The sequence below is a fragment of the Lissotriton vulgaris genome, chromosome 4_1 (assembly GCF_964263255.1).
Source record: "Lissotriton vulgaris chromosome 4_1, aLisVul1.2, whole genome shotgun sequence".
NCBI lineage: Eukaryota > Metazoa > Chordata > Amphibia > Caudata > Salamandridae > Lissotriton > Lissotriton vulgaris.
In genome coordinates this window covers 1122803304-1122829135 of record NC_141691.1, presented here as the reverse complement: position 1 = coordinate 1122829135, position 25832 = coordinate 1122803304, and the positions used below count along the sequence as shown (strand labels likewise).

Sequence of the window (25832 nt, the reverse complement as noted above, 5' to 3'; positions counted from 1 at the left end):
GTTATCCTGCCAGAGACCTTTATTTTACCAATTGACTGTGGGTGGTTCTCTCCCATTACAAGGAAGAGTGTGCAGAGGGATGTGCTATTCTGATCTAGATAAAAACCTTTCAATATACAGCAGAACACTTCTTTTTCATCCCCTAACCCCCCCGACCTATTAAAATACCTTCAACCCTCAGTTATCATGGCCGTGGAGATATGTGGCAAATATGTGTACTTCACAAAACCATTTTAGCATAACAACAAAGCGTGACGTGGTCAGGGAATCATCACTGAGTATACACAAGTAAAAGGCAAGGATCCGTGAAGTGGGGGTGTGGTGAACATAGGGGTGCGATATTCCACTACCTCACATATATCTACCTCTATTTAGATGTCTCTCTACCTCACCCGTCTTAACCGCATCTCTACATCAGGACTGTCTTTTTAACCCACCGCCTCTCTTGCCCCATATCCTTATCTACCTCCTCTCTCTCCTCTATGTCACCTATGTTTCTCTACTTCATCTCTTTTTGCTCTATAGCTCACTTATCTTTCCACACTCTTCACTCCTCTCTCTTCCTTTCTCTTTGCCTCACTAGTCCCTTTACCGGCTCATCTCTTTTATGCGTCTGCTCATGTTGTCCTTCTCTCTGCCTCGCAACTCTCTTTACACTGTGGATCTCTAAGTACCACTCCCTATCTCGAGTATCTCAATCTATCTACTTCTACCTCTGTCTGACTTAACATCTTCCAACTAACCTCTGTTTCTACCACCACCTCTTTCTCTCTCCCTTGCTCTCTTTTTACTTCACCCCTCGATGTACCTCATTCCCCTGCTTTTCTCTACATTCCCTTCTCCTTGTCACTATCTCTGTCTACCACACCCTAAAATCACTTTATCTCTCTTTCTTTACCTCCATCATCCCGTCTCTACCTCTCTATATTGTTCCTTCTGGCTAATTCACCTTCCCCTTTGCACTTTACATCTCTCTTTCTGTCTTACATGCTTCTCTACGTCATCGCTGTCTCATCCTCCCTTCTCTCTCGCTACACTGTTCTCCTTTTTCTATCTGTGCACTTTTTTGGCTGGACAGTTATTTTTGACTCAGTCGAGTAAGAGAAATGCGCGGCGGGGGGAGACAGGAACATGCCAGGGTAATAAAGAGAAGAAGAATAAGGGACTGAGAAAGGTAAAGAGAAGGTTATTAGATTTAAACAGCTTAGATTGAGACAATCCACAAAGAAGTGCTTTTATGTTTACTGATGAAGCGACAACGCCAATGCTAAGGGGTGACTGATTTGTAATTATGAATCTCCAGCACCTAAAGCTACCGAATGAATTGTACCATCTCGCTATAGATGTCCAGCTGAAGGTCATAAAACAAAGACCCCATTGTGTGGTTCCTGGAAAGTGGATTGAAATCTTCATTATTGAAACATAATTGCTCCTGATTGGTTCTCTTCATAGGCATCATAAAGAGGTGAAAGTCGCAGTAGTCATGAGTTAACTATGCATTGCTTAGTTAGTTAGTTCAGATGCCCGTTCCACTTATCTCGGAGAAGACACTCTCTTTGCCCTTGCCGGAAAGAGTTAGATTCCTGTTTCTATAGATTTCCTGATTCTTGAGCTATGGTACTTCCTGGTTTCCTGACCCTGCACTGATTGGTAGTGTATTATTGAGTCTTGAGCAAGCACTGATTTGCAGTGCATCCTTTTACCAGGACTAGCAGCATTGAACAGTGTTTCCTTATTCCCTGAGCTAGCACTATTTTCATACACAAGTGCATATACAAGTGCACTTTGTATTTCCTGAGCCCACACTATTTTCAATGGTTGCCCTTTTCTTAGTCTTTGCTTCCCTATTCCTGATCTTTGGCTCACAGTTTCCCTCTGTACTTGCATTATTTTCCTTCTTCTTAGTTTCATGTTATGATATGTGTCTTTGCACCTGATTTACTTCCCCTTGTATAAGTGTGTTCTGTTAGTTTCCTTTCTGCCAAGTGTTATGAATGTTTTCCTTCTTTTCAATGAAACATGCTTCCTCTCTTGCTCTTAGTATGCAGTCGATGTTGTATTACATGCTCGAGCCTTGTTTTCACTGCCTTAGGTATTCCTGTGTGAATTCTGTAGACAAAATAACTTGAAGAAGGCACCACACAACCCTTCTTCAGGAAGGGAAAAGAGATTTTAAGTTTTAGGTAAGTGGGATAAACTCTTCCTTAGCAAACTGATACACCACAAAAAGTATTCCTCAAATTTCATATAAAAAACTAGTATATCATCTGGGTATCACCCTGTTATATATCATTATATCCTTTGCCCTGCATACATTTTTTATCATACCTAAACAACCTCGGTTAAATGGATACTTTGGTGGTTGAAGGTATTTTTATTATACTCTGAAGACCCTTGCTGAAGTGATATCCAAAGTACTCACTGGAATATGGTCAAGCCCATCTTGGATTTAAGGGACGGGGATGTGACCCGATGATGAAGCATGCAACTGCTAAAGTAGGTGAAGGTCTAACAAAGAAAATTATTTGTTTTCTTTTATAACAGGGTAAAATCCAGAGGACATATGAAATAGTTAGGTATGGGATTCCTGTGTGAACATCAGGCTGCAAGGACACCATTGTTAGTCTAGGCGGTGATTCTCGTATTCTGTGAGTATTGTCTTTATGCAACCTTCTATCACATTGCTGAAATGATCAGGTCCACAGAGCCTTCTCTTGCAAGTATGTACTACATGTGAATACTATGGAGACAGCTCTGTGGTTGAGGAACATAAGGAGTTTCTGTCTTTCTGTTTGAGGCTCCCAGGCCTTTACTCAACTTCTCAATTAGCATTAATATTGTCATCTGAAAGCCCAACACATCATACATGTTATTTTTTTCTGAATGCTGAATAGCAACTCATCCACCCGACCTTTCTGAGAATTGCCTTCTTTGAGTGTGCCAGGCTTCCTACCAGGGTCCCACTTCAGAACTGACTCATTCTGCCATCTTTGGCTGCTTTATTGCCAATCTACTTACCCCTTTGTTACCCTTGCCACACCTCCCTGAAGAGACCTTGGCATCAATTTTTTACATTTTCCTTAACAGTGCTCCATATATCCCTAACAAATATGTTAAAGCAATTCTCGAGTCATGCTCTGAACATACATTTGCATTACATGTGCACAAATTAGTATTTGTACTTTAGGTCACGTGGCTCTGGGAGAACACAAATCCTTTGGAACCCACCTCTTTTCTTGTCCACAGCATTGACAGCCTGAATTAGAAGGGGCGCGTTGGACTCCGTGTACTCCACAAACACCAGCAGGAGCTTCAGCGCTGTCTTCACCACCAGGCGGAACTGAGGGACAAGAAAGAATCGCACTTTTTAGGAAGCCTACAGTACCTTCACATTTCTTGCAAGTAGCTCTTCATAGTTTTAGGAGGCAATGCTTTGCTCTGCAGCCAAGGAGCTTCATAGTGCATCAATTATGGATCTGCTCATTATCCTGTAAATCTCTATAAAAGTCATTACTTACCATAAAGCAATCATTAAAACCAAAGTCAAATGTTCATAATTTTAAAAAAATCTTCTCCTAATTCATCTAGTGAATTGCTGCAGACCACTTCCAAAATCCTGACTACTGGAATAGGCAACACTAAGGTAATTGGTTCTCATGGGACCTGCAATGAATGAGCTATGTTTTTCAGAGACATAATGAGAGCGTATTGATGCCAGTACACTCTAAATAGGGCAGAAGGGCCATCTGGTGCTTTTTGGCAAATGTCCCACATCCTCTAAACTCTAACACAGGCCCAATGTCTCCTCCAGAATAACACACATTGCAGTGCCTCTTAAACTGAATATTTCACCAAATGCGACCAGACCTGCGTTTCTCCTCTGATTGGAACGCACCATAGTTACAGTGGAAAGTGATGGAGAATAATATTATTAGGAAACTGAATTACACAGAATGTACATTTATGCAGTCTAAGCTTGGATGCTCTCCACATTATCAGGTCGATATACAGACAATATTGATGCGACCATTAGCATTAAGCCATTTCTGCAGGAAGGGCATGTGTCTGCTACCTTCAGGAAATTGTATAGTTGTGCACCTACATAGGAAACCAGGTTCAAACATTTGGGACCACAGAAATATCAGCTCACTACAGTTCCTAGTGCGCTAGGAAAGAATGACACGAATATTGCTGCTAATAATGACACATGGATATCTGCCTCATGATAGATTGCAGGCAACTAGAATTTCACCTGTTCCACATGACCAAAAGAGGCCAGTTGTATATAGGTGGTAATATGTTATGCATTGTACAACTAGGAAAAGTAGACTCCTATATAGAATTGGTGAGATAGGATACTCCATCAGTACATGATGGATATTCTGTCTGCTGTATTACAAGAGCAATATCATCTAATGTATTTGTAATAAGCTGGGCAAGATATTCGCTACATGTGTGGTGAAGTATTGCCTCTGCCAAACTCTAATAAGGCCTTTATCTTTTCTTGTTCTGATCGACCCTATTACTCAGACTAACACAGAAACATGAGTAGAATTGTTCCATTAGATCTAATCAGTTGTTTTGCTTTGGGACAGAGACACATCTCCTTTGTTGGAAACCTAAGTGTATGCTGGTGTATGATGTAAGGGGTTCTCAATCAGAGAATTTGTCTTTGGTATACTTTATCACAGAAAATCCAGTTGGAGGCCTCCCTCTCTAAATTCAGACCCATTGGGAGAAAAAAATGTGTATGTTTGCGTGCATTTCTATGTTTGTGTGCATGTGTATGCTTATGTGTAATTGCGCGCGCTCTTTGTTTATAAAGTGAATGTTGAAGGACATTTTTTATTCAAAACATTTGTTAATTGTCTGACTGGAGGAATAGGTGATAATCGATTTGTTTATCATTCCCCGCCTGTCTGACTTCAAAATTAGATTGGATGAAAATTAAAAGTAGTAAATCATTGTCTAGTACATTAAGAGATAACAGTGATACCAGTTTTGTGGGTGATTTACAGTATTATTCCTATTAATGTGGGAATGATAGTAGATGTTAAATGTTGTATGTTAGACCTGTCAGCCATAGGGTGGTCTTCCCCTAAACATTTTGTCCTACTCCATTTTTTGCTGATCTCGTTTTTGCTGGCCTTAGGATCTGCACACTTTACCACTGCTGACCAGTGCTTAGTGCATTGGTTTGTATGAATGTTTTGCGACTGAAATGCGGTCTCAAAACATTTGTGCTTTACCGCCAACTCAAAGTTGGTGGTAACCCATTCGCAAATGGGAATGGTTGAAAAAAATGTTTTTAAGAGCAGGCAGTGGTCCAAGGAACCACTGCCTGCTCTTAAAAATGTTTACGTAAATGTTTAATTGTTTTCTTTTTAAATGCATCCCATTTTCCTTTAAGGAAAATGGTTTACTTTTTTTTAAATTGCTTTATTTAAAAGCAATCACAGACATGGTGGTCTGCTGGAAGCTAATCGTAGTGGAGGAGAAAATGGAGCCTTGTCAGGTCCCCAACGGCAAGTTTTACCATTTTTTTCGCACGAAATCCAATTTAACCGTTTCGTAGACCATTTTAATCTTTCAATATTTCTTCAACAAAGTTCAACAGGACCTTTCTAGTCTTTTCTTCCAGAACATATGGCAGTTCATCATTCATTATAACGTGGATGACATGGACCCAATGCATTTCGGGCTAACAGCCCTTTCTCAGGAGTCACTGTGATATAAAAACACATATAAGAACCAACAATAACCGGTGTGGAGTCAGATCCACTATACTTAAATGGTATAACCCAAAAATCCTATAAATTAATCTCCATCAAACGCACTCAAGTAAAATGTAGTGGGTCACGAATTCTGACCTACCTCATTAATATTCAGGTAGGTCTATTTATGACGGGAAACAACCTTTACAAAGCAGCCATTACATCGCACTACACTTACAACACAGTCATTACATCGCAACATACCTTACAACGCATGTCACTACAATGCAGGCATTACAACGCATACCATTACAACGCATGACACTACATCGCATGTCACTACAACACAGGCATTACAACGCATATCATTACAACGCATACTATTACAACGCATAGTACCCCTACACTATCCAACACTTACCCTACTGTTGCCCCCCTGGAGTAAGAATAGTAATTTTTACCCCTACACTATCCAACACTTACTCTATTGTTGCGCCCCCTGGAGTTAGAATAGCAATTTCTACCCCTATACTATCCAATACTTACCTTAAATGCAATGTAATGGTATGCGTTGTAAAGGTAGTATGTGATGTAATGGAATGCGTTGTAAAGGTAGCTTTTTAATATGCGAAGTAGTGTCATGCGATGTAATGGAATGCATTGTAGTGGATATTGCGATGTAAAAACTGCGTTGTAAGTGCATGTGTTGTAAATGTATACGATGTAACATCATACATTCATTTATGACCCACTATGAATCACTATTTAAGGAATAGGGGCTAAATAACTTCTTTCTACATTAGTGATAGTGATTACCAACTAGTGATTCACAAAAACTGGCTATTTGGATATCGTATTAGTATGTTTGTACATCTAGCCCTTAGTCTACTGTACTAAAAGGGTTAGGATATGGAAAGATACTGCCAAGATATTGGCCAGTTCTAAACCACAGCTAATCACTGACAGCTGTGTTGAAGCTACTGGAAAAAAGTCTGGGATAAGCAGGAAGAAGATGGCAGGATTTACTTCCACACCTGCTGCCTTGACATATGCACTGCACTGTGAATCATCCACCTGGTGTCCACAGCCAAAAACAACTTCTGAACTTGGACATGCATAAACAAAGTGACTACAGCTGGCAGGTGGTATGAGAGAGGCAATAAGGGTAGAACTTCAACCCACAGAAACAGTGCACAAAGTAAGAAGCTTGACTAAAAATGATATGACAAAAAGCTCCGTAGACAGTCAAATAACTTGAAATCCATGACAAACCACAAAATATACACTGAAGAGTCATAATCATACTGTTGTGATTGTCCCATCACCTACACTTCTCTTTCAATGATAGGGCTCGGACCTTCAATCTCCTCTGTTCTCATGATAATGTACTGTATTCCTTGTACCAACATTTCCAGGACTAGTATTAAGACATGAAATTAAAATTTTAGAATAATGCTTGAGCTGTAAAACCTGGATGGGGCTGCTCCGAGTTGGTTGAGCCACTTCCATCGGGTCAAATGACGGTGATTTTTAAGGGGGAAGGCCTGTTTAATGATACATTCCTCTGATGTTCTGTCTGCAGCAGACAACACTCATAAACTGTCCCAATACCATAACTTAATATCTTAGATAGTTACAGAAACGTTTTGGGACCATTCTTCTTAACAGTTTGAGCTATGACACTTCTATTCCTGAGAGACCATGCCATCTTTTTGTTCCAATGTGTACCATTACTAAGGGATTAAAAGCAAATGCCAGGCATTCCTACTCTCCCCCTAAATTTTCAATAATCTTGAATTGCTAGGACACATCCTTTTCAAATGAGAATAGATGCCACCACGAGGTGTCTTTCTAGCTCTTTGGACTTCTTGATTATGATACGCATGAGTCACCCGGTGTATCACACTTCGGGTTATACCAAGTCCATCGTCCTTGCAGGGAGATCTGGGAAGGGATCAATAAGATGAGGGCGGATCATGAGCTTAGACTTCGTAACCCCTGCAGATAGTCCTTTTATGCCTTTGGGGCGCCATTATATAATGTTTAGCTTGCCGGTGCCATTACAGATGGGAGTCGGCTATATCCATCAGCCAATGGCAGCACTGGGTGCAGACTCTCGTCTATAACGCTGACGGGTCCTATTAAGCGCCCTGAAGCTGCACCAGCAAAGCACCCGCCTCGGGGCTCACAGCTGTTTTACAGGACACCATTCTTTATCTCCTCCTCTACACTGTTCTCAAAACTTTCCTGTGGGCATCATTGTTTTACCTTCTCTCACCAATTGGATATCTCAATTTTTGTTTTTTTGCAACTTAGAATTTTATATGCTTAGTTACAATAATGCTGGTAAAATAATGAGTCACAGGGGTTAGTGTCATTAAAGGCGGAGTCTGACAGTCAACATATACATTTATGTTTAAAACTCTTCGACCGAAAGCAGTTGTCAACAAGGACATGTGACAGTACACAAGTTCTTGCGCATTTAATGTGTCGAAAAAGAGGTTGTATTTTAGAATATCTTACATGGTTAAGGCACCTGATCCAGTTTTTTTTGTGTGCCCAGCAAATTGCAGAGGATAAAAATAACGGTGAGATAAATCTGGCGGCTAATGCACTTGCTGGAGGGATCTATGTTTTGTCTAGCCACAGTTTGCTCTTATGAAGTGTCATAGAGGGATAATGTACGTGCTTCAGAGTACACTTTGTAATTGCCATCACAGATTTGTAATTTATGTAGGTAGCGTAGAGTGTTACAGCTTTTGCCACAAATCTATTTTTTTTACTTGCAGTTTGTAAGTTGCAATCCTTCTAATATAGCGCTGTGAGCTGGCATCAAGGAGCTGCATGCAAATTGCAATGCATGGGTGTAGAGCCATATTGGTTTTTTTCTCCATCTTTTAGTATTCTTAGGTTAATAAAAAGGTACCTTTTGGTAGTATTAAAGTCTCATTAGTACAGACAACCCCGCCACTGTGTTACATTGTAAATCTTGTTTGTGTGTTTCTCCCAAGCATGCACTCTTTATATATAATGCCTACCAGTATGGACCATATGTGACTTCTACACCTTGTATCGCTGATTGTTTTATGTAACATTTTCTGTACATTGATTTACACACTTGTGTCTCAGTACAATGTGTGCGTGTGGTGTAAAGTGCTCCGACACCCTACCTAGGGATGAGTAGTGCTATAAAAGAGAATAAATAAAAAAAATAGTGCCTTTTAAATCATTATTAGTGCAATTACTCGTACAGCCAAATACATGTGACATTCTTACACTGCATGCATCTCTTACATACAAGGGTTGAACAAAGTAAAAAAAAACAGCCTTCCATTCACTTTTTCTTATGTCCGTGTGAAGTGATAAAAAGCTGTGTTGCTTTGTTTCCCTCCATTGCATTGACATCTAGGTGTTAGGTTCTCCAGCAGCTCTCAGACAGGATGAGACTTTGTCAAAAGGTGGGCTGGTGGCACTTTAAGTCAGGCCTTCGTGTTGGGCCCAGCTTGAAGTGAAGATGAGAAAGCCCCCTCAGGCTGCTGCTCCGAACCGATAGCAGACCACATGTGGGCACTGCCAGATGTGTCCTAGTGTGGAATGGCTCAGGCACAAATTCAGCATATTTCACTGGGGGCAGAGCGAATCCCGGATCTGACCCAATACCTGCACTGCTTACCACTAGTTTGCGGATGACACCCATCCCACATTAATGATTCACTCTCACTGTCTCTTTGTTTACTGATCTTGCCGGTTAGAATAATGTTACTTTTCTGCTCGACTACACCCAACACCATTATATTTTACATTTTGTTCTCTTTGGGTTCGATTCTAACGTCTTCATAGGCCACCAAATTCAGGATTCATTGCAACAGAACAATTGTGCTCTGTGCGATGCATTGATACCCTGGTTCTCAGAAACATGTCTACTTAACATCCAATTCATGGGTGTGTCTGACCACTCCTATTAACACACTGCAACAGGCATAAACTTTGACTAGTGTACTTGGTTTACCTTTTCTAGAGCCACTTTTGCTGCCCCTCAGACGTCAGAAAGACTGGTTCTGTAAGACAGAGCCCTTAATATTCATAGCATTCAAATTCATGCATGGACTAGGCATCTTACACCAGGCAGAGGCTGTATTTCTCCTGCCATCTGAAGCATAGTGTCTTAACCAGGTCACTAGAATTATGCGCTTCTACGGCCGAAATGTTTGGCACACATCTATGGATTTACCTAATTTGTTACATAATCCATCTACTGCTGAATATTTTACAAATTAAAAAAAAATGTTTCTAGCTCAAATGTTTCAAAAGATACTCAAATCAATGCAAAACCGGTTCATGCACAATAGTAGGCCTTTCTCAAAGGTTGACTGGTCATCTTTCAGTTACTTATTGCTGTATTTGGGTGTTAAACTGTTACAAATAAGGTGACATTTTTCCTAGACAAAGATACCATCTGTAAAAAATACAAAATGATGAAACAATACTAACACAAAATATACTGAACTATGCTACATAATTTGCTTTTTCTTGCCACATAATTTAGTCAACTCTGCCACATAATTTGGTTGTCCCCAGCAGCATAATTCCAGTGGTCTTGGTCTTACCACACAAAAACTTCTGGACCACTTAACTTCTCTCCTGTGATCATCACTCCTCTGAAACTGAGATGCATCCCTCCAATGGACCTTCAAAACGGCCCTAACGCGAAGATGTACCCCTTCATCTTTGGTCTCAACCTCTTACATCATTTTTGTAATGTATACCATGAAAATTCTTATTTATATATACTGAAACCTTATCACATGCTAGAAACAGGGTGCTACCACAATCCAGCCTCCACACACAAAATATGCTTTCCTTGATTTGCATGGTAGAGTGCTCAAGACACAGTACGTTAAACATGCTCCACCCATGAATGCTGTCACTACAGAGCAGTACTTAATTTGTGCCGGTGGTTTCCAGTGCTCGGCACCAGCATTTATGACAGTCTGCCACATGGTGGTGCTGTTAGAGTAATTTAGAGATTAGAACCAACAGTTATTTATTAATTCAATATACATTAAAAACGACTAATACCTGCCTCCTAAGCCATTCTTATAGCGTTGGAGACCTGGAATAGTCTGCATTACTACACTTGCAGGAATGTAATGGTTAGCAGTTGTGTACCTACTGTTGTTGGCTATGCTGGCTGGTGCAATGGGTGTTGCAATCTGCAGAGGCCTCTGACAATGGCTTTGGCACTTATTTGTTTACAAATTAAGCAGTGCTACAGAGCAACCAATCAAGGGAGGTAAAAATGTCACCCACCAGAAGTGGCCTAGATATGGTACTGAGGCAGCTGTGGGGTGTATGGATCCCCTCACAAAGAAGTTCCACAGCCCGTGACGTCTGCTTTTGCATTGGGGAACCAAACATTCACAGTATGAGAGATTTTTTGGGACCAGCACAACCAGTAGACAAAATCGGGCCAGCAGCCACACCTATGTTACACTGACGGCCCCTGCAACAATAGGGTGCGCTGGGTGCTGTATCGTTAGTTGATCGGGAAATAAGAGTCTACTGAGGCTTTTCCAACCACACTGGGGCACTGCAGCAAGTGGAATGCACCCACTGCAGGCGGCAGGTCGGGCGCAGGATATGTCGTCCAACTCCGCGTTTTTTTGTTGCTGGGCACTGCAAAAGATTCAATTGAGGTGGCACCTCTCTGCGAGATTTCCCTTTGAGATACTAAAAACTTTAATAAACGTGTATTCATTAGAGAAACAACACATTACCCAGATAATAACCGAGCAGATTCCAATAGGATATGTGTGTTTATCATCATTAAATGCGGTCATATTCCCGATTTTACATAAAATATTAAATACAAAATAAAATAAATTATAAAAATGTTATGATGGCGTAAAATGGGATAGCCCAATCTTCCAGTGCTGCACAAGAACGTGCTGAACCATATTAGGTGTTGCAAAAAAACAACGCGTTTCTCACTCATGAAGAAGATGCGTTCAATGACTTGTCTTTTTCTGGCTCTAAGCCACACCACCCTTGCGGTTTTTGCGGATCTGAAGCAGGCCTTCCTTTAGTGTTCCTGTCCGTGAGCAGACGTGCGCCCCCTTACTCTTGACCTGTGCGTTTCTGTATTAAGCTGTCACCCTGAGAGAGGAATTCCACCGTCTGAGGCCTGCCTGCTGATGCTGCAGGAAAGGGCGTTCGGCCCGGACAGGCTCGCTTTGAATTATGAAGTCTGTGGGCTCGGAAACTTTTCTTCTCTCAGAACGTTTTGATGCTGCGGCCAAGAAAACACTTGTGGAAGAAAGACCAATCGAAGGATTTGATGTTCGGCGCGTGTTTCCAAGTCTGGTGCCGGATACCGCGGAGCCTGCACCGCACTTTAATAATGAGAGGTGCAGGGTCGGACTGGGACAGACGATAGGCCCGGACGGCCCCGAAATGAAAGTGGCCCATTACACCGGATCAGATGCTAAAAAAAAAAGCATTGGCCACGTGCAAATCCGGGCAGTTTTCAGCTGTGTTCTGCAGGGCTTGGGAGACTGCATGCATTTGTGCTTCCTGCTGTCAAAGTGGGTGGTAATATGAGGCCCACAAACAGATAAACAAGCACTGGCAATGCCAATAGGTTTTGCCTATACAAGAGCTTGGCTTTATCAATGTGTTTTTGTGTTGTTTACGCCACAATTAGTGGCATGGAGTGGTGTAGAGTGGAGTTGGGGAGTAGAGTGTTGTACAGTGGATTTATTGGAGTAGAGTGTTGCAGAGTAGAGTGGGGGAATAGAGTGTCAGAGTTGAGTAGAGTTCAATGTTTAGTGGGGTGGTTTGGAATAAAGTGGGACGAATTTGTGTAGACCGGGTGGAGTGGACTGAAGTGGAGTGGTGTGGATTGAAGTGGGTGGATTGGAATGGCGTGAATTGGAGAGGTGTGGGTGGACTGGAGTGGGGTGGGGTAGATTGGAGCAGGGTTCACTGGATTGGATTGGAGTGGGGTAGACTGAAATGGGGTGGACTGAAGTGGAGTGGGGTGGTATGTGTTAGGTTGGACTGTTGGGGGGGGTGAGTTGGATTGGGGTGAGGTGGAGTAGATTGGAGTAGGTGGGACTGGAGTGGGGTGGTATGGATTGGATTGGGGTGTGGTAGGTTTGTTTGAGGTGGGAGGGATTGGGATGAGGTGGGGCAGATTGCATTGAGGTGTGGTGGATTGGAGTGGGGCCAACTGGATTGAGTGGGGTGGATTGGATTGAGTGGGGTGGATTGGACTGGTGTGGGGTTAGACTGGAATGAGGTAAATAGTGCGGTGTGGATTGGATTGGGGTGGCGTAGATTGGAGTGATCTGAATTGGAGTGGGTTGTAGTGGGGTGGATTGGAGTAGAGTGGACTGGTTTTGAGTGGATTTGATTTCAGTGGAATGGATTTGAGCGGACTGGAATTTAGTGGGGTGGATTGTGGTGGATTGGACTAGAGTGGAGTGGATTGGACTGGAATGGGTTGGATTGAAATGGAGTGCAGAGGATTGGAGTGGGGTGGATTTGATTGCAGTGAGGAGGGGTGGATAAAGGTGGTTAGGGGTGTGCTACTTTAAGGTGGTGTGGGGTGGATTTGATTAGTGTGGTATGATTGGATTATAGGGGGTGAATTGGAATGTAGTGAGGTGAATTGTACGGGGCTGGATTGAGGTGGGGTGGGTTAAAGTGGGGTGGAGGGGACTGGGTTTGAGTGGACTGGAGTTGAGTGGACTTCCCTGAAATGGGTTGGAGTATACTGGAGTGGGATGAGTTGGACTGGAATGGAGTGGGTTGAATTGGATTGGAGTGAGTTGGATTGGATTTCATTAGATTGGAGTGGAGTGCGTAGATTAATGTGGTTTGGAGTGGATTAAGGTGGACTGGAGTGGACTGAACTGGGGTGGATTAAAATAGATTAGATTGGAGTGGGATGGATTGGAGTGGGGTAGGTGGATTGGGCTGTAGCGGATTGTACTACAGTGGATTGTATTGGAGTCGGTGGATTGGAATGGAGTAGAATGGATTAGTTTGAATTGGAGTGAGGTGCATTGGATTGGATCTGAGTGGGGTAGGTTGAGTTGGATTGGAATGGGGTGGATTGGACTGGAGTGGGGTGTATTGGAGTGGGGTGGGGTGGGTCGGACTGGATTAGATTGGAGTGGGCTGGATTGGATTGGAGTGGGGTGGATTGGTTTAGAGTGGGGTGGATTGGATTTGGGTGGGATGGTGTGGATTGGATTTGGGCAAGGTGGATTGGAGTGGGATATATTGGATTGAGTTAGACTGTATTGGAGTGGGGGTGGGGATGGATCGAATTGGAGTCGGGCAGATTGGAGTGGGGTGAATTGGGATTGAGTGGAGTGGTTAAAGATGGACTTTGGTGGTTTGGGATGGAGTGCAGTGGATTGGATTGGGGTGAGATGGACTGGATAGGGGTGAGGCAGACTGGATTGGAGTGGGGAGAACTGGATTGGAGTGGGGCAGATTTAGTTGGAGTGGGGCGGATTGGATTGGACTGTGGTGCATTGGATAAAAGTGGGGTGGATTAGATTGGGATGGGGCACATTGGATTGGAGTGGGCAGATAGTTTTGGATTGGAGTGGGGCAGCTTATTTTGGATTGGAGTGGGCAGGTTGTTTTGGATTGGAGTGGGGCAGATTACTTTGGATTGGAGTGGGGCAGATTGTTTTGGATTAGAGTGGGAAGGTTGTTTTGGATTGGAGTGGGGCAGATTACTTTGGATTGGAGTGGGGCAGATTGTTTTGGACTGGAGAAGGGCAGATTATTTGGGAGTGGGGCAGAATGTTTTGGATTGGAGGAGGGCAGATTGTTGTGGGTTGGGGTGGAGCAGATTGCTTTGGATTGGAGTAGGATAGATTGTTCTGAAGTGGGGCAGATTGTTTTGAATTGGAGTGAGGCAGACTGTTTTAGACTGGAGTGGCACAGATTGTTTTGGATTGGATTGGAGTGGGGCAGATTATTTTGGATTGCAGTGTGGCAGATTGTTTTGGATTGGAGTGGGGCAGGTTGTTTTGGATTGGAGTGGGGCAGGTTGTTTTGGATTGGAGTGGGGCAGATTGTTTTGGATTGGTGTGGGGCAGATTGGGGTGGGCAGATTGTTTTGGATTACATTGGGGTTTATTGGATTGGGATAGATTTGAGTGGGGTGATGTGGATTGGCTTGAAGTGGGGTAGATTGGATTGGATTGGTGTGGGGTGGATTGGATTGGAGGAGGTGAATTGGAATGGAGTGAGGTGGATTGGATTGGAGTGAGGTGGATTGGTTTGGCAGGGTTGGATTGGAGTGAAGAAGATTTGTTTGGATTGGAATGGGGGAGATTATTTGGATTGAAGTTGGGCAGATTGTTTTGAATTTGAATTGGTAGATTGGGGTAGGGCAGAAAAGAGTCCAGCAGATTGTTTTAGATTGGTTTGGGGCAGATTGGAGTGGGGCGGATTGTTTTGGATTGGAGTAGGACAGATTGGGGTGGAAGCGATTGTTTTGGATTGGAATGAGGCAGACTGCAGTGGGGAAGATTGTTTTGGATTGGAGGGGGCAGGTTGGTTTGGACTGGAGTGGGGCAGATTGTTTTAGACTAGAGTGGCACAGATTGTTTTGGATTGGAGTGGGGCAGATTGTTTTGGATTGCAGTATGGCAGATTGTTGTGGATTGGAGTGGGGCAGGTTGTTTTGGATTGGAGTGGGGCAGATTGTTTTGGATTGGTGTGGGGCAGATTGGAGTGGGCAGATTGTTTTGGATTATATTGGGGTTTATTGGATTGGGACAGATTTGAGTGGGGTGATGTGGATTGGCTTGAAGTTGGGTAGATTGGTTTGGATTGGTGTGGGGTATATTGGATTGGGTTGGTGTGGAGTGGATTGGATTGGAGGAGGTGAATTGGAATGGAGTGAGGTGGATTGGATTGGAGTGAGGTGGATTGGTTTGGCAGTGGTGGATTGGAGTGAAGAAGATTTGTTTGGATTGGAATGGGGGAGAATATTTGGATTGAAGTTGGGCAGATTGTTTTGGATTTGAATTGGGAGATTGAGGTAGGGCAGAATAGAGTCCAGCAGATTGTTTTAGATTGGTTTATGGTAGATTGGAGTGGGGAGGATTGTTTTGGATTGGAGTGGGACAGATTGGGGTGGAAGAGATTGTTTTGGATTGGAATGAGGCAGACTGGAGTGGGGAAGATTGTTTTGGATTGGAGGGGGCAGTTTGGTTTGGACTGGAGTGGAGCAGATTGTTTTGGACTCAAGAAGGGCAGATTATTTGGGAGTGGGGCAGATTGGAGTGGAGCAAATTGTTTTGGATTGAAGTGGGGCAGATTAGAGTGGAGCAATTTGTTTTGGATTGGAGTGGGGTAGATTGTTTTGGATTGGAGAGGGCAGATTGCAGTAGGGCAAATTGTTTTGGATTTAGAGGGGCAGATTGTTTTGGAGTGGGGCAGATTGGTTTGAATTGTAGTGGGGCACATTGTTTTGGACTGCTGGATTGAAGTGGGGCAGATTGTTTTGGATTGAAGTAGGGCGGATTGTTTTAAACTAGAGTGGAGCGGATTCGAGTGGGGTGGGTTGGGAGAATTGAAGTGTCGTCGACTGAAGTGAATTGGGATGAGTGGGGTGGACTGCATTGGTCTGGGGTGGATTGGATTGAGTGCATTCCCATGGGGTGAGGTGGGATGGATTGGGGTTTACTGCGCTACATAATTTTTGGAATTACACATACGGAAAAATAAATAATGCTGCATTGCAATATATAGAACAAGATAATCATCACCGTTTGAGAACAGCGCCCACACGTAGATACAAAACAAAATAAAACATGAGTGCAAAATAAAATAAATTTGCTTTAGAAAATAAAACTTTGCAATTTTGTTTGTCTCAATGGGCACGTTTTTGCCAGTTACGTGTCTTCTGTGTGCAGGGCACTGGAAGTTAAAAATAACAAAATAGTACCTCAATCAGTAGCAGACGGACAATGATTGAGTTGACTAGATCAGTGCTTGGTCTCTACTTCACATAGAAGAACAGAAAGGATGTTAGGCCTGCAGTGACCAGTTACGAGGCTGTAAAAAAGAATGCCATGCAAGCCAACAAATGATAAGCAACAGGGCGGGCTCCAAGCCATTTTTGTTAACAACAGCATCTCGCACGCAATACGCATGCGAATGCTGTTGAAGGTTTATCCCTAAAAACGGCGCATCGACTGGCCTGTCAGACCAGACGCTCGGGCACTGCCTGATTGCCCTTTAGGCCAGTCCGACCCTGGAGAGGTGTCTCTACACAGCGCTCTCCTGAGAGAACCCCACCACAACTAAACTCCCTGTGGATCTCAGAAGGCACAAAATACACGCAAATGAGTCCACTCCAGTCCCCATAATCCAAATCTCTCTTCTTGTTCGCTTCAAAATGGAAAATCTTAGACAAATGGCAGCAGCATGGAACCACTTGGCATCTTAATAGTAGGCCAAGGACAGTTGCATAACGCAAAATGATGCCCCCCCTGCCGAATGTGAAGAAGGGCCCTTTAGTATCCCACGACTCCGAGGTATCCATTGGCTTTGGGCTGAGGCTAATTTGCCCAGTTACGTGCCTACTCCTGTGCAGGTTGGTCATATATTTGGCCTTAAGCCTGTCTACTCTGCGTCAACGTGGACCGTTCCCTCCCACTGTGCAGACATTATTCACTTGCATACCAGGCTTCTAATAAAAGAAGATCTGCCAGTACTGGGTGGCTCATCTCAACTCAAGCAGGTGGTCAGCAATGCTTATTTGTGCCGGTGTTTGCAGGTGGAGGACGCAATCCCTTTTAATCAGCAGACTTTGGTTCAGAACAAAAGAGAGAAAGGCAGAAAAGGGAGAAACAAGGGTAATAAAATAAAAGGGAAAAAGTGACAAAGGGAGAAGGGATGAATTCATGGCAGCCACAACACAAGCGGCAATAGAAAATATACAGTTGTAATCATTCATTCACCGCGTGGCAGGCACCATGTTGCGCCTGCCACATGATGCATGAATTTTTAGGTTGGGCCCCATAGCAGAGTGGCAAGGAGGACAGGGCCCCCCAAAAATCCTTCCTGCCAGCCTTTTCATGTCGGAAGAATCACCACAGTGTGTGCTGTTTACATGCAAAACATACCATGGCATAAAGTAGCATAACATAGCGTAACATAACGTAACTTCTGACACTGTTCACGGTAACTACCCATATTTATTTCTGGTCCCAGGAAGACTCATGTTTGCACTGGGGCTACAGCCAGGCAAGAGGATCATTCGAAAGCAGAGTGTCTCGGGAGTTGATCGGACAGGCACAGGAAGTACAATATGGGTCAGCACTGTGACCCTTGGTAAACCCTGAAGGATGTCTCTTGTTGTCATTTGTTCCCTCCATTATTTTGTGTTGTTTAGCAGTTAAGAATGCGTGCTGTCATGTGTTCAGACACCTCCCACTATGTAATATTGTGTGGAGCCTCAGGAAGGGTTAAACGTTCGGGGGTCACTTAAAAATGCCTTTCATAGAGACATCCGCTTTTATTACAGGGAGGAAACCACATGACCCATAGTGGCATCAGTCTTGTGGGTGGGAGACATGGTTCTCCAAAGCGATTTGCATGGGTACTTCACCTTCATATGCAATTTCAGAGTCGGCAGCGGCACACTATCGATTTAATCAACCTCTGAAGGATGACAGCCTTTGTCTCCTTAAGGGCAAGAACGTGCAAGTCGTAGAGATTCCGAAGCGTGTGCTTTAGGCAGCAGCGGCATCTTACCAGTAAAGAGGAATGAGCCCAACACAGCCATGTGGTCTGTATCAAATGCAGAGGTATCCCAGAGTGTCGATGTGTTTCCCAGCATTGGTGAAAAGCTGAAATTGTGGTAAGTGAAAATGTTGAGACGTATATATATACAAAGCCTGTCACACCAACAAGAATTATCAAAGGGAAAATTACGACAATATTTCAAGTTCACAAATATAATGCAAGTTTGATAGAGATTAAACTTCATTTAATTTTTAGAAGTTTTCCTCCAGTCCAGCCAACACGTGTTTCGTCGATTGGGATAGAACCCACGACTTCATCAGGGCTGGGAAAAAATACAATACAGAAAATATTGGAGTTATGAGATACATTATCCCATCTACATTAGTTATACATGAGTCATTGTATTTCAACAGTAGCAAGTGGGCAATAATAACTACCATATGTATCCCTTAGCAGTGCGGGATCATGCGTTAGGAGAGAAAAATGAGGCGGGAGTATCAGTAATCTCCCATGAAGAGAAGGTGAGAATCTCTCATTGTCGAGAGATAGTGCGGGTACCCCACAGTTCGTGAAGTTTCATACCATTATTGTGCTATGCTATATAGTAGAAATAGAGTTCATGTGCTCATCCCAGTTTTTTGTGACCACGTAATGTGCTACCTCCCGTGAGTACTTGTGTCGGTTCTGATTGATCTATAAACGACTGTGTCCAATTTGTGCTCTATCAAAACTTATTTGGGTGCTGAGTACATGATACTTAGGCTTACCTGATATTGGACGTTCACACAGTTTACGCCTAGAATCACCAAGTAGTAAGGAGATATTCAAATTATCAGCTTATTAAGACATCACATTTTCCAAAGCATGATATAGTTACCATTAGTAGTATACCAGTATCATGAACGTACCTTCTGACTGGTTATAATTCCGACCCAGCCTTATGTGGCATGGGTAATAGCATGCTTCTGGATCTTGATCGTTGTATTTATGGAATCTACAATTTACATAAAAGATTTTGTTTTATACTAATGTATAATTTGGGAGGATAAGTATTCCTCTTTTATCTCATCGTTATTTAGGTCGTGGGCTTACCTTCTGACATCTAAATATTATGTTCCGTTATGGTCTAGAGTCTTCACTGGAACCCGGATTTTGTTTAATCTGTCCTTCCTCCAACGTTTATTATTTGAAGCGAAGTTGCTCCCTGCTGCCAAAAGTTAGAGAAAAACGGAACTATTATAGCGGCGAAGTCTATGTGAGGGGCGAGCGATTATTCTCGTATTCTATACTTTCCTCACGGTTTGGTCATTGATTAAATCTTACCTCCTCAATATTGGAGTCCCGGGGCTGCGAGAATCAAACCGTCCGTGGCGCGGTCTTCCGTGTTTTGGAAGTCCGCGTCTGTAACCCGGATGTTATTAATATACTTCCGGTTTCTATTTTGACTCGCGCCCGAGTTATTTAGGTCGTCCCGGTCCGCCATTATTAAGCGGTGTCCATCCATTGCACTGTAACACCAGAGTCATAACGTGTCAGGTAGTGCTCTTAATATTAGCAAAACTCTGTGCAGACGAAAATGTGCTTTTGACTAAATCCAGTCAAATTATACTGGTTAGTCAAAGTAAATCTAATTAAAAACAATAAAGTGAAAGTTTTTCCCAAAATTAACGCACATGAACTGTGGGGTCTCGAGAACATGGTGTTATATATGTAACCTTTAACATATATAAAAAATATTAGTATCCATTGACATATGCATCATCTCAACTATGAATATACATAGCATTGCATGTAACAAGTTAAAGGGTTTTACGTTCTTTACATTCCTTGGATATTTCGGATATTGTTTCAAAATTCACAAAATCTCATTTTTAACATACAGAATAAAAGGAACAAAGATCATCACTAGAGGGTACATTTGCATATATGATGATCATCTAATGTGTGCAATACAGTATTTGTGGCATTTCTAAATACAGAGGTGGTGTCAGTGTTATATCCACTATTGTATCTTAGTCACCCAAAAAATAGTGTAGCTCCTGATCAGCGTTCATGCCGTACTCAACCGCACGCATAGTCAGTATCCATGACGCTTCCCTGCGTCTCAAGGCTAGTTCTCTGTTACCTCCTCTCGGGTCGTTCTTTACCTGGTCTATTGCACAAAAGCTAATGATTTTCTGTTTGCCTTGTTTGGGACATTGATTGACATGTGTAGCAGTGTTGTATCTTGTGTCCTGATGTCTTATTGCTCTTACATGCTCAAAGATCCTCTCTTTGAGAGGTCTTATCGTGCTGCCTATGTAAAAGCTACCACATTTGCAATTAATCATATAGATTACAAAGCAGCTATTGCAGTTCAGTAATTGTTTGATCACAAATTCCTTGCCCCTGTAATTGCGAAATGTTTTGGTTCTGTTCATTGCCATGGGACATAGCTTGCATGTTCCACATTTGTGAAAGCCAATGCTTTTCTGTGTCAGCCAGTCAGGAACTGTTTTCCTGTTCATTGGGTAGGTCGGACTTATCCAGGATTTTATACTTCTTCCCTTTCTATATGTTATAAGGGGATTTCTTGTGATATACTGATTAGGGATTTATCATTGTTTAAAATCCACCAATGTTTTCTCATGCTGTTTCTCAATATCGTTGCAGCATCATCATAATTTGTAATTAGTCTGATTTTATTATTGGTGATATCCCCTCTCTGTTTCTCACAAAGAGTCTTTTCCCTAGGTGTTTTGTCTATTCTCTGTTCTGCCTTGGTAATCATATCCATATTGTACCCCCTAGATATGAACCTACTTTTCATGTTATTTTTGCATTTTGCAAAATCATCTTTACTGCAATTTCTCCTTGCTCGAGTAAATTCCCCGAAGGGAATGGATTGAATTTGATGTCTTGGGTGTGAGCTCCCAGCATGTAAAAGGGAATTACATGAAGTTGGTTTCCTGTAAAGTCTACTTTGTATTTTGTTATCTTCAATAAACAGTAACAGATCTAAAAATTCTATTTGGGTAGTACTTATAGAGTGAGTTAAGTGTATTCCCATCAGATTAGAATTTAGATATTCACAGAATTCGAGGAGACCATTCATGTCTCCAGCCCAAATTAACAGACAGTCGTCTATATAGCGACCCCAATAGATGATGTGTTCACTCCACTTAGTGCCATGGGGGCCCCAGATCCACTCCTCCTCGAACCTACCCATAAACAGGTTTGCATACGAAGGGGAAAATCTGGAGCCCATGGCTACCCCCTGTTTTTGACGATACCAGGTATTGTCAAATAAAAAGACATTGTTTTGTAGTATCAGGTTCATCATGTTTAATAGTATCTCGGTGTGGGCCCACTGAGATGCTGGTCTTTTTTCTAGAAATTTCCTGGCTGCCAGGAGACCCAGATCCGTTCTGATATTGGTGTATAGGGAGGTGACATCTAGACATCTAGACTTGGCATGATTATGGCAAGTCTAGATGTCACCTCCCTATACACCAATATCAGAACGGATCTGGGTCTCCTGGCAGCCAGGAAATTTCTAGAAAAAAGACCAGCATCTCAGTGGGCCCACACCGAGATGCTATTAAACATGATGAACCTGATACTACAAAACAATGTCTTTTTATTTGACAATACCTGGTATCGTCAAAAACAGGGGGTAGCCATGGGCTCCAGATTTTCCCCTTCGTATGCAAACCTGTTTATGGGTAGGTTCGAGGAGGAGTGGATCTGGGGCCCCCATGGCACTAAGTGGAGTGAACACATCATCTATTGGGGTCGCTATATAGACGACTGTCTGTTAATTTGGGCTGGAGACATGAATGGTCTCCTCGAATTCTGTGAATATCTAAATTCTAATCTGATGGGAATACACTTAACTCACTCTATAAGTACTACCCAAATAGAATTTTTAGATCTGTTACTGTTTATTGAAGATAACAAAATACAAAGTAGACTTTACAGGAAACCAACTTCATGTAATTCCCTTTTACATGCTGGGAGCTCACACCCAAGACATCAAATTCAATCCATTCCCTTCGGGGAATTTACTCGAGCAAGGAGAAATTGCAGTAAAGATGAGGACTTTGCAAAATGCAAAAATAATATGAAAAGTAGGTTCATATCTAGGGGGTACAATATGGATATGATTACCAAGGCAGAACAGAGAATAGACAAAACACCTAGGGAAAAGACTCTTTGTGAGAAACAGAGAGGGGATATCACCAATAATAAAATCAGACTAATTACAAATTATGATGATGCTGCAACGATATTGAGAAACAGCATGAGAAAACATTGGTGGATTTTAAACAATGATAAATCCCTTAATCAGTATATCACAAGAAATCCCCTTATAACATATAGAAAGGGAAGAAGTATAAAATCCTGGATAAGTCCGGCCTACCCAATGAACAGGAAAACAGTTCCTGACTGGCTGACACAGAAAAGCATTGGCTTTCACAAATGTGGAACATGCAAGCTATGTCCCATGGCAATGAACAGAACCAAAACATTTCGCAATTACAGGGGCAAGGAATTTGTGATCAAACAATTACTGAACTGCAATAGCTGCTTTGTAATCTATATGATTAATTGCAAATGTGGTAGCTTTTACATAGGCAGCACGATAAGACCTCTCAAAGAGAGGATCTTTGAGCATGTAAGAGCAATAAGACATCAGGACACAAGATACAACACTGCTACACATGTCAATCAATGTCCCAAACAAGGCAAACAGAAAATCATTAGCTTTTGTGCAATAGACCAGGTAAAGAACGACCCGAGAGGAGGTAACAGAGAACTAGGCTTGAGACGCAGGGAAGCGTCATGGATACTGACTATGCGTGCGGTTGAGTACGGCATGAACGCTGATCAGGAGCTACACTATTTTTTGGGTGACTAAGATACAATAGTGGATATAACACTGACACCACCTCTGTATTTAGAAATGCCACAAATACTGTATTGCACACATTAGATGATCATCATATATGCAAATGTACCCTCTAGTGATGATCTTTGTTCCTTTTATTCTGTATGTTAAAAATGAGATTTTGTGAATTTTGAAACAATATCCGAAATATCCAAGGAATGTAAAGAACATAAAACCCTTTAACTTGTTACATGCAATGCTATGTATATTCATAGTTGAGATGATGCATATGTCAATGGATACTAATATTTTTTATATATGTTAAAGGTTACATATATAACACCATGTTCTCGAGACCCCACAGTTCATATGCGTTAATTTTGGGAAAAACTTTCACTTTATTGTTTTTAATTAGATTTACTTTGACTAACCAGTATAATTTGACTGGATTTAGTCAAAAGCACATTTTCGTCTGCACAGAGTTTTGCTAATATTAAGAGCACTACCTGACACGTTATGACTCTGGTGTTACAGTGCAATGGATGGACACCGCTTAATAATGGCGGACCGGGACGACCTAAATAACTCGGGCGTGAGTCAAAATAGAAACCGGAAGTATATTAATAACATCCGGGTTACAGACGCGGACTTCCAAAACATGGAAGACCGCGCCACGGACGGTTTGATTCTCGCAGCCCCGGGACTCCAATATTGAGGAGGTAAGATTTAATCAATGACCAAACCGTGAGGAAAGTATAGAATACGAGAATAATCGCTCGCCCCTCACATAGACTTCGCCGCTATAATAGTTCCGTTTTTTTTTTCAGAACAAAGTTTTATTCAAGTACTGACATATTACAGAATAAAGAAACACCGTCCCGCTTCATAACGCAGGACCAATGAGCATACGCATGCAAAGGATATACATTCAGTACAAGCCATTATGTGGTATATACCCGGCCCCCCCAACCCCTAAACTCCCTACTTCCCCCCCAGCCCCATCCCGCCCCCCACACAGTGTCTGGCAATCTTAAGGTATAAAGTATAATATCAAGTGTGTGCACTCCTTGTCGCACAGGATACAGCTGTTAAAGGTCCTCTCCAACGTCCTGGGCCATCGGTGGTTCCAGCCACAGTCCCCTATAATCCGCCCACCTTTTCCATATCTTGAAGTGTTTCCTGGGGCACCCCCTGGCCTCGAAGATCGGGCGCTCGAGTCCCATGCAGAAATCCAACCCCCGCCTCCAGACTTCCAATAGTAGGGCCCCGGGGTCCTTCCAGGCCCTGGCTATGTCCCGCTTAGCTACCGTTAGGCCAAGGACCAGTAGGTGACGCTTGTATATGTTACCTCCTACCTGCTCCATAACATGAAGCAAACCGAGTTGCGGTGTCCGGGGAAGGTCCCAGCCCAGAACCTCCGATAATAGTTCAGTTTTTCTCTAACTTTTGGCAGCAGGGAGCAACTTCGCTTCAAATAATAAACGTTGGAGGAAGGACAGATTAAACAAAATCCGGGTTCCAGTGAAGACTCTAGACCATAACGGAACATAATATTTAGATGTCAGAAGGTAAGCCCACGACCTAAATAACGATGAGATAAAAGAGGAATACTTATCCTCCCAAATTATACATTAGTATAAAACAAAATCTTTTATGTAAATTGTAGATTCCATAAATACAACGATCAAGATCCAGAAGCATACTATTACCCATGCCACATAAGGCTGGGTCGGAATTATAACCAGTCAGAAGGTACGTTCATGATACTGGTATACTACTAATGGTAACTATATCATGCTTTGGAAAATGTGATGTCTTAATAAGCTGATAATTTGAATATCTCCTTACTACTTGGTGATTCTAGGCGTAAACTGTGTGAACGTCCAATATCAGGTAAGCCTGAGTATCATGTACTCAGCACCCAAATAAGTTTTGATAGAGCACAAATTGGACACAGTCGTTTATAGATCAATCAGAACCGACACAAGTACTCACGGGAGGTAGCACATTACGTGGTCACAAAAAACTGGGATGAGCACATGAACTCTATTTCTACTATATAGCATAGCACAATAATAGTATGAAACGTCACGAACTGTGGGGTACCCGCACTATCTCTCGACAATGAGAGATTCTCACCTTCTCTTCATGGGAGATTACTGATACTCCCGCCTCATTTTTCTCTCCTAACGCATGATCCCGCACTGCTAAGGGATACATATGGTAGTTATTATTGCCCACTTGCTACTGTAGAAATACAATGACTCATGTATAACTAATGTAGATGGGATAATGTATCTCATAACTCCAATATTTTCTGTATTGTATTTTTTTCCAGCCCTGATGAAGTCGTGGGTTCCATCCCAATCGACGAAACACGTGTTGGCTGGACTGGAGGAAAACCTCTAAAAATTAAATGAAGTTTAATCTCTATCAAACTTGCATTATATTTGTGAACTTGA

General features: G+C 42.4%; 1 protein-coding gene across 7 annotated transcripts in view; it reads right to left on the bottom strand.

The window, feature by feature from the left end:
- FHOD3 (formin homology 2 domain containing 3) overlaps positions 1-25832 on the bottom strand; it is a 1375152-nt gene that overhangs the window by 487740 nt on the left and 861580 nt on the right. For all 7 annotated transcript variants that reach the window (XM_086965361.1, XM_086965359.1, XM_086965360.1 and 4 more), the window contains exon 7: positions 3229-3340. In XM_086965361.1, the coding sequence (XP_086821487.1) occupies positions 3229-3340 (112 nt within the window). The remainder of the gene's footprint in view (positions 1-3228; positions 3341-25832) is intronic.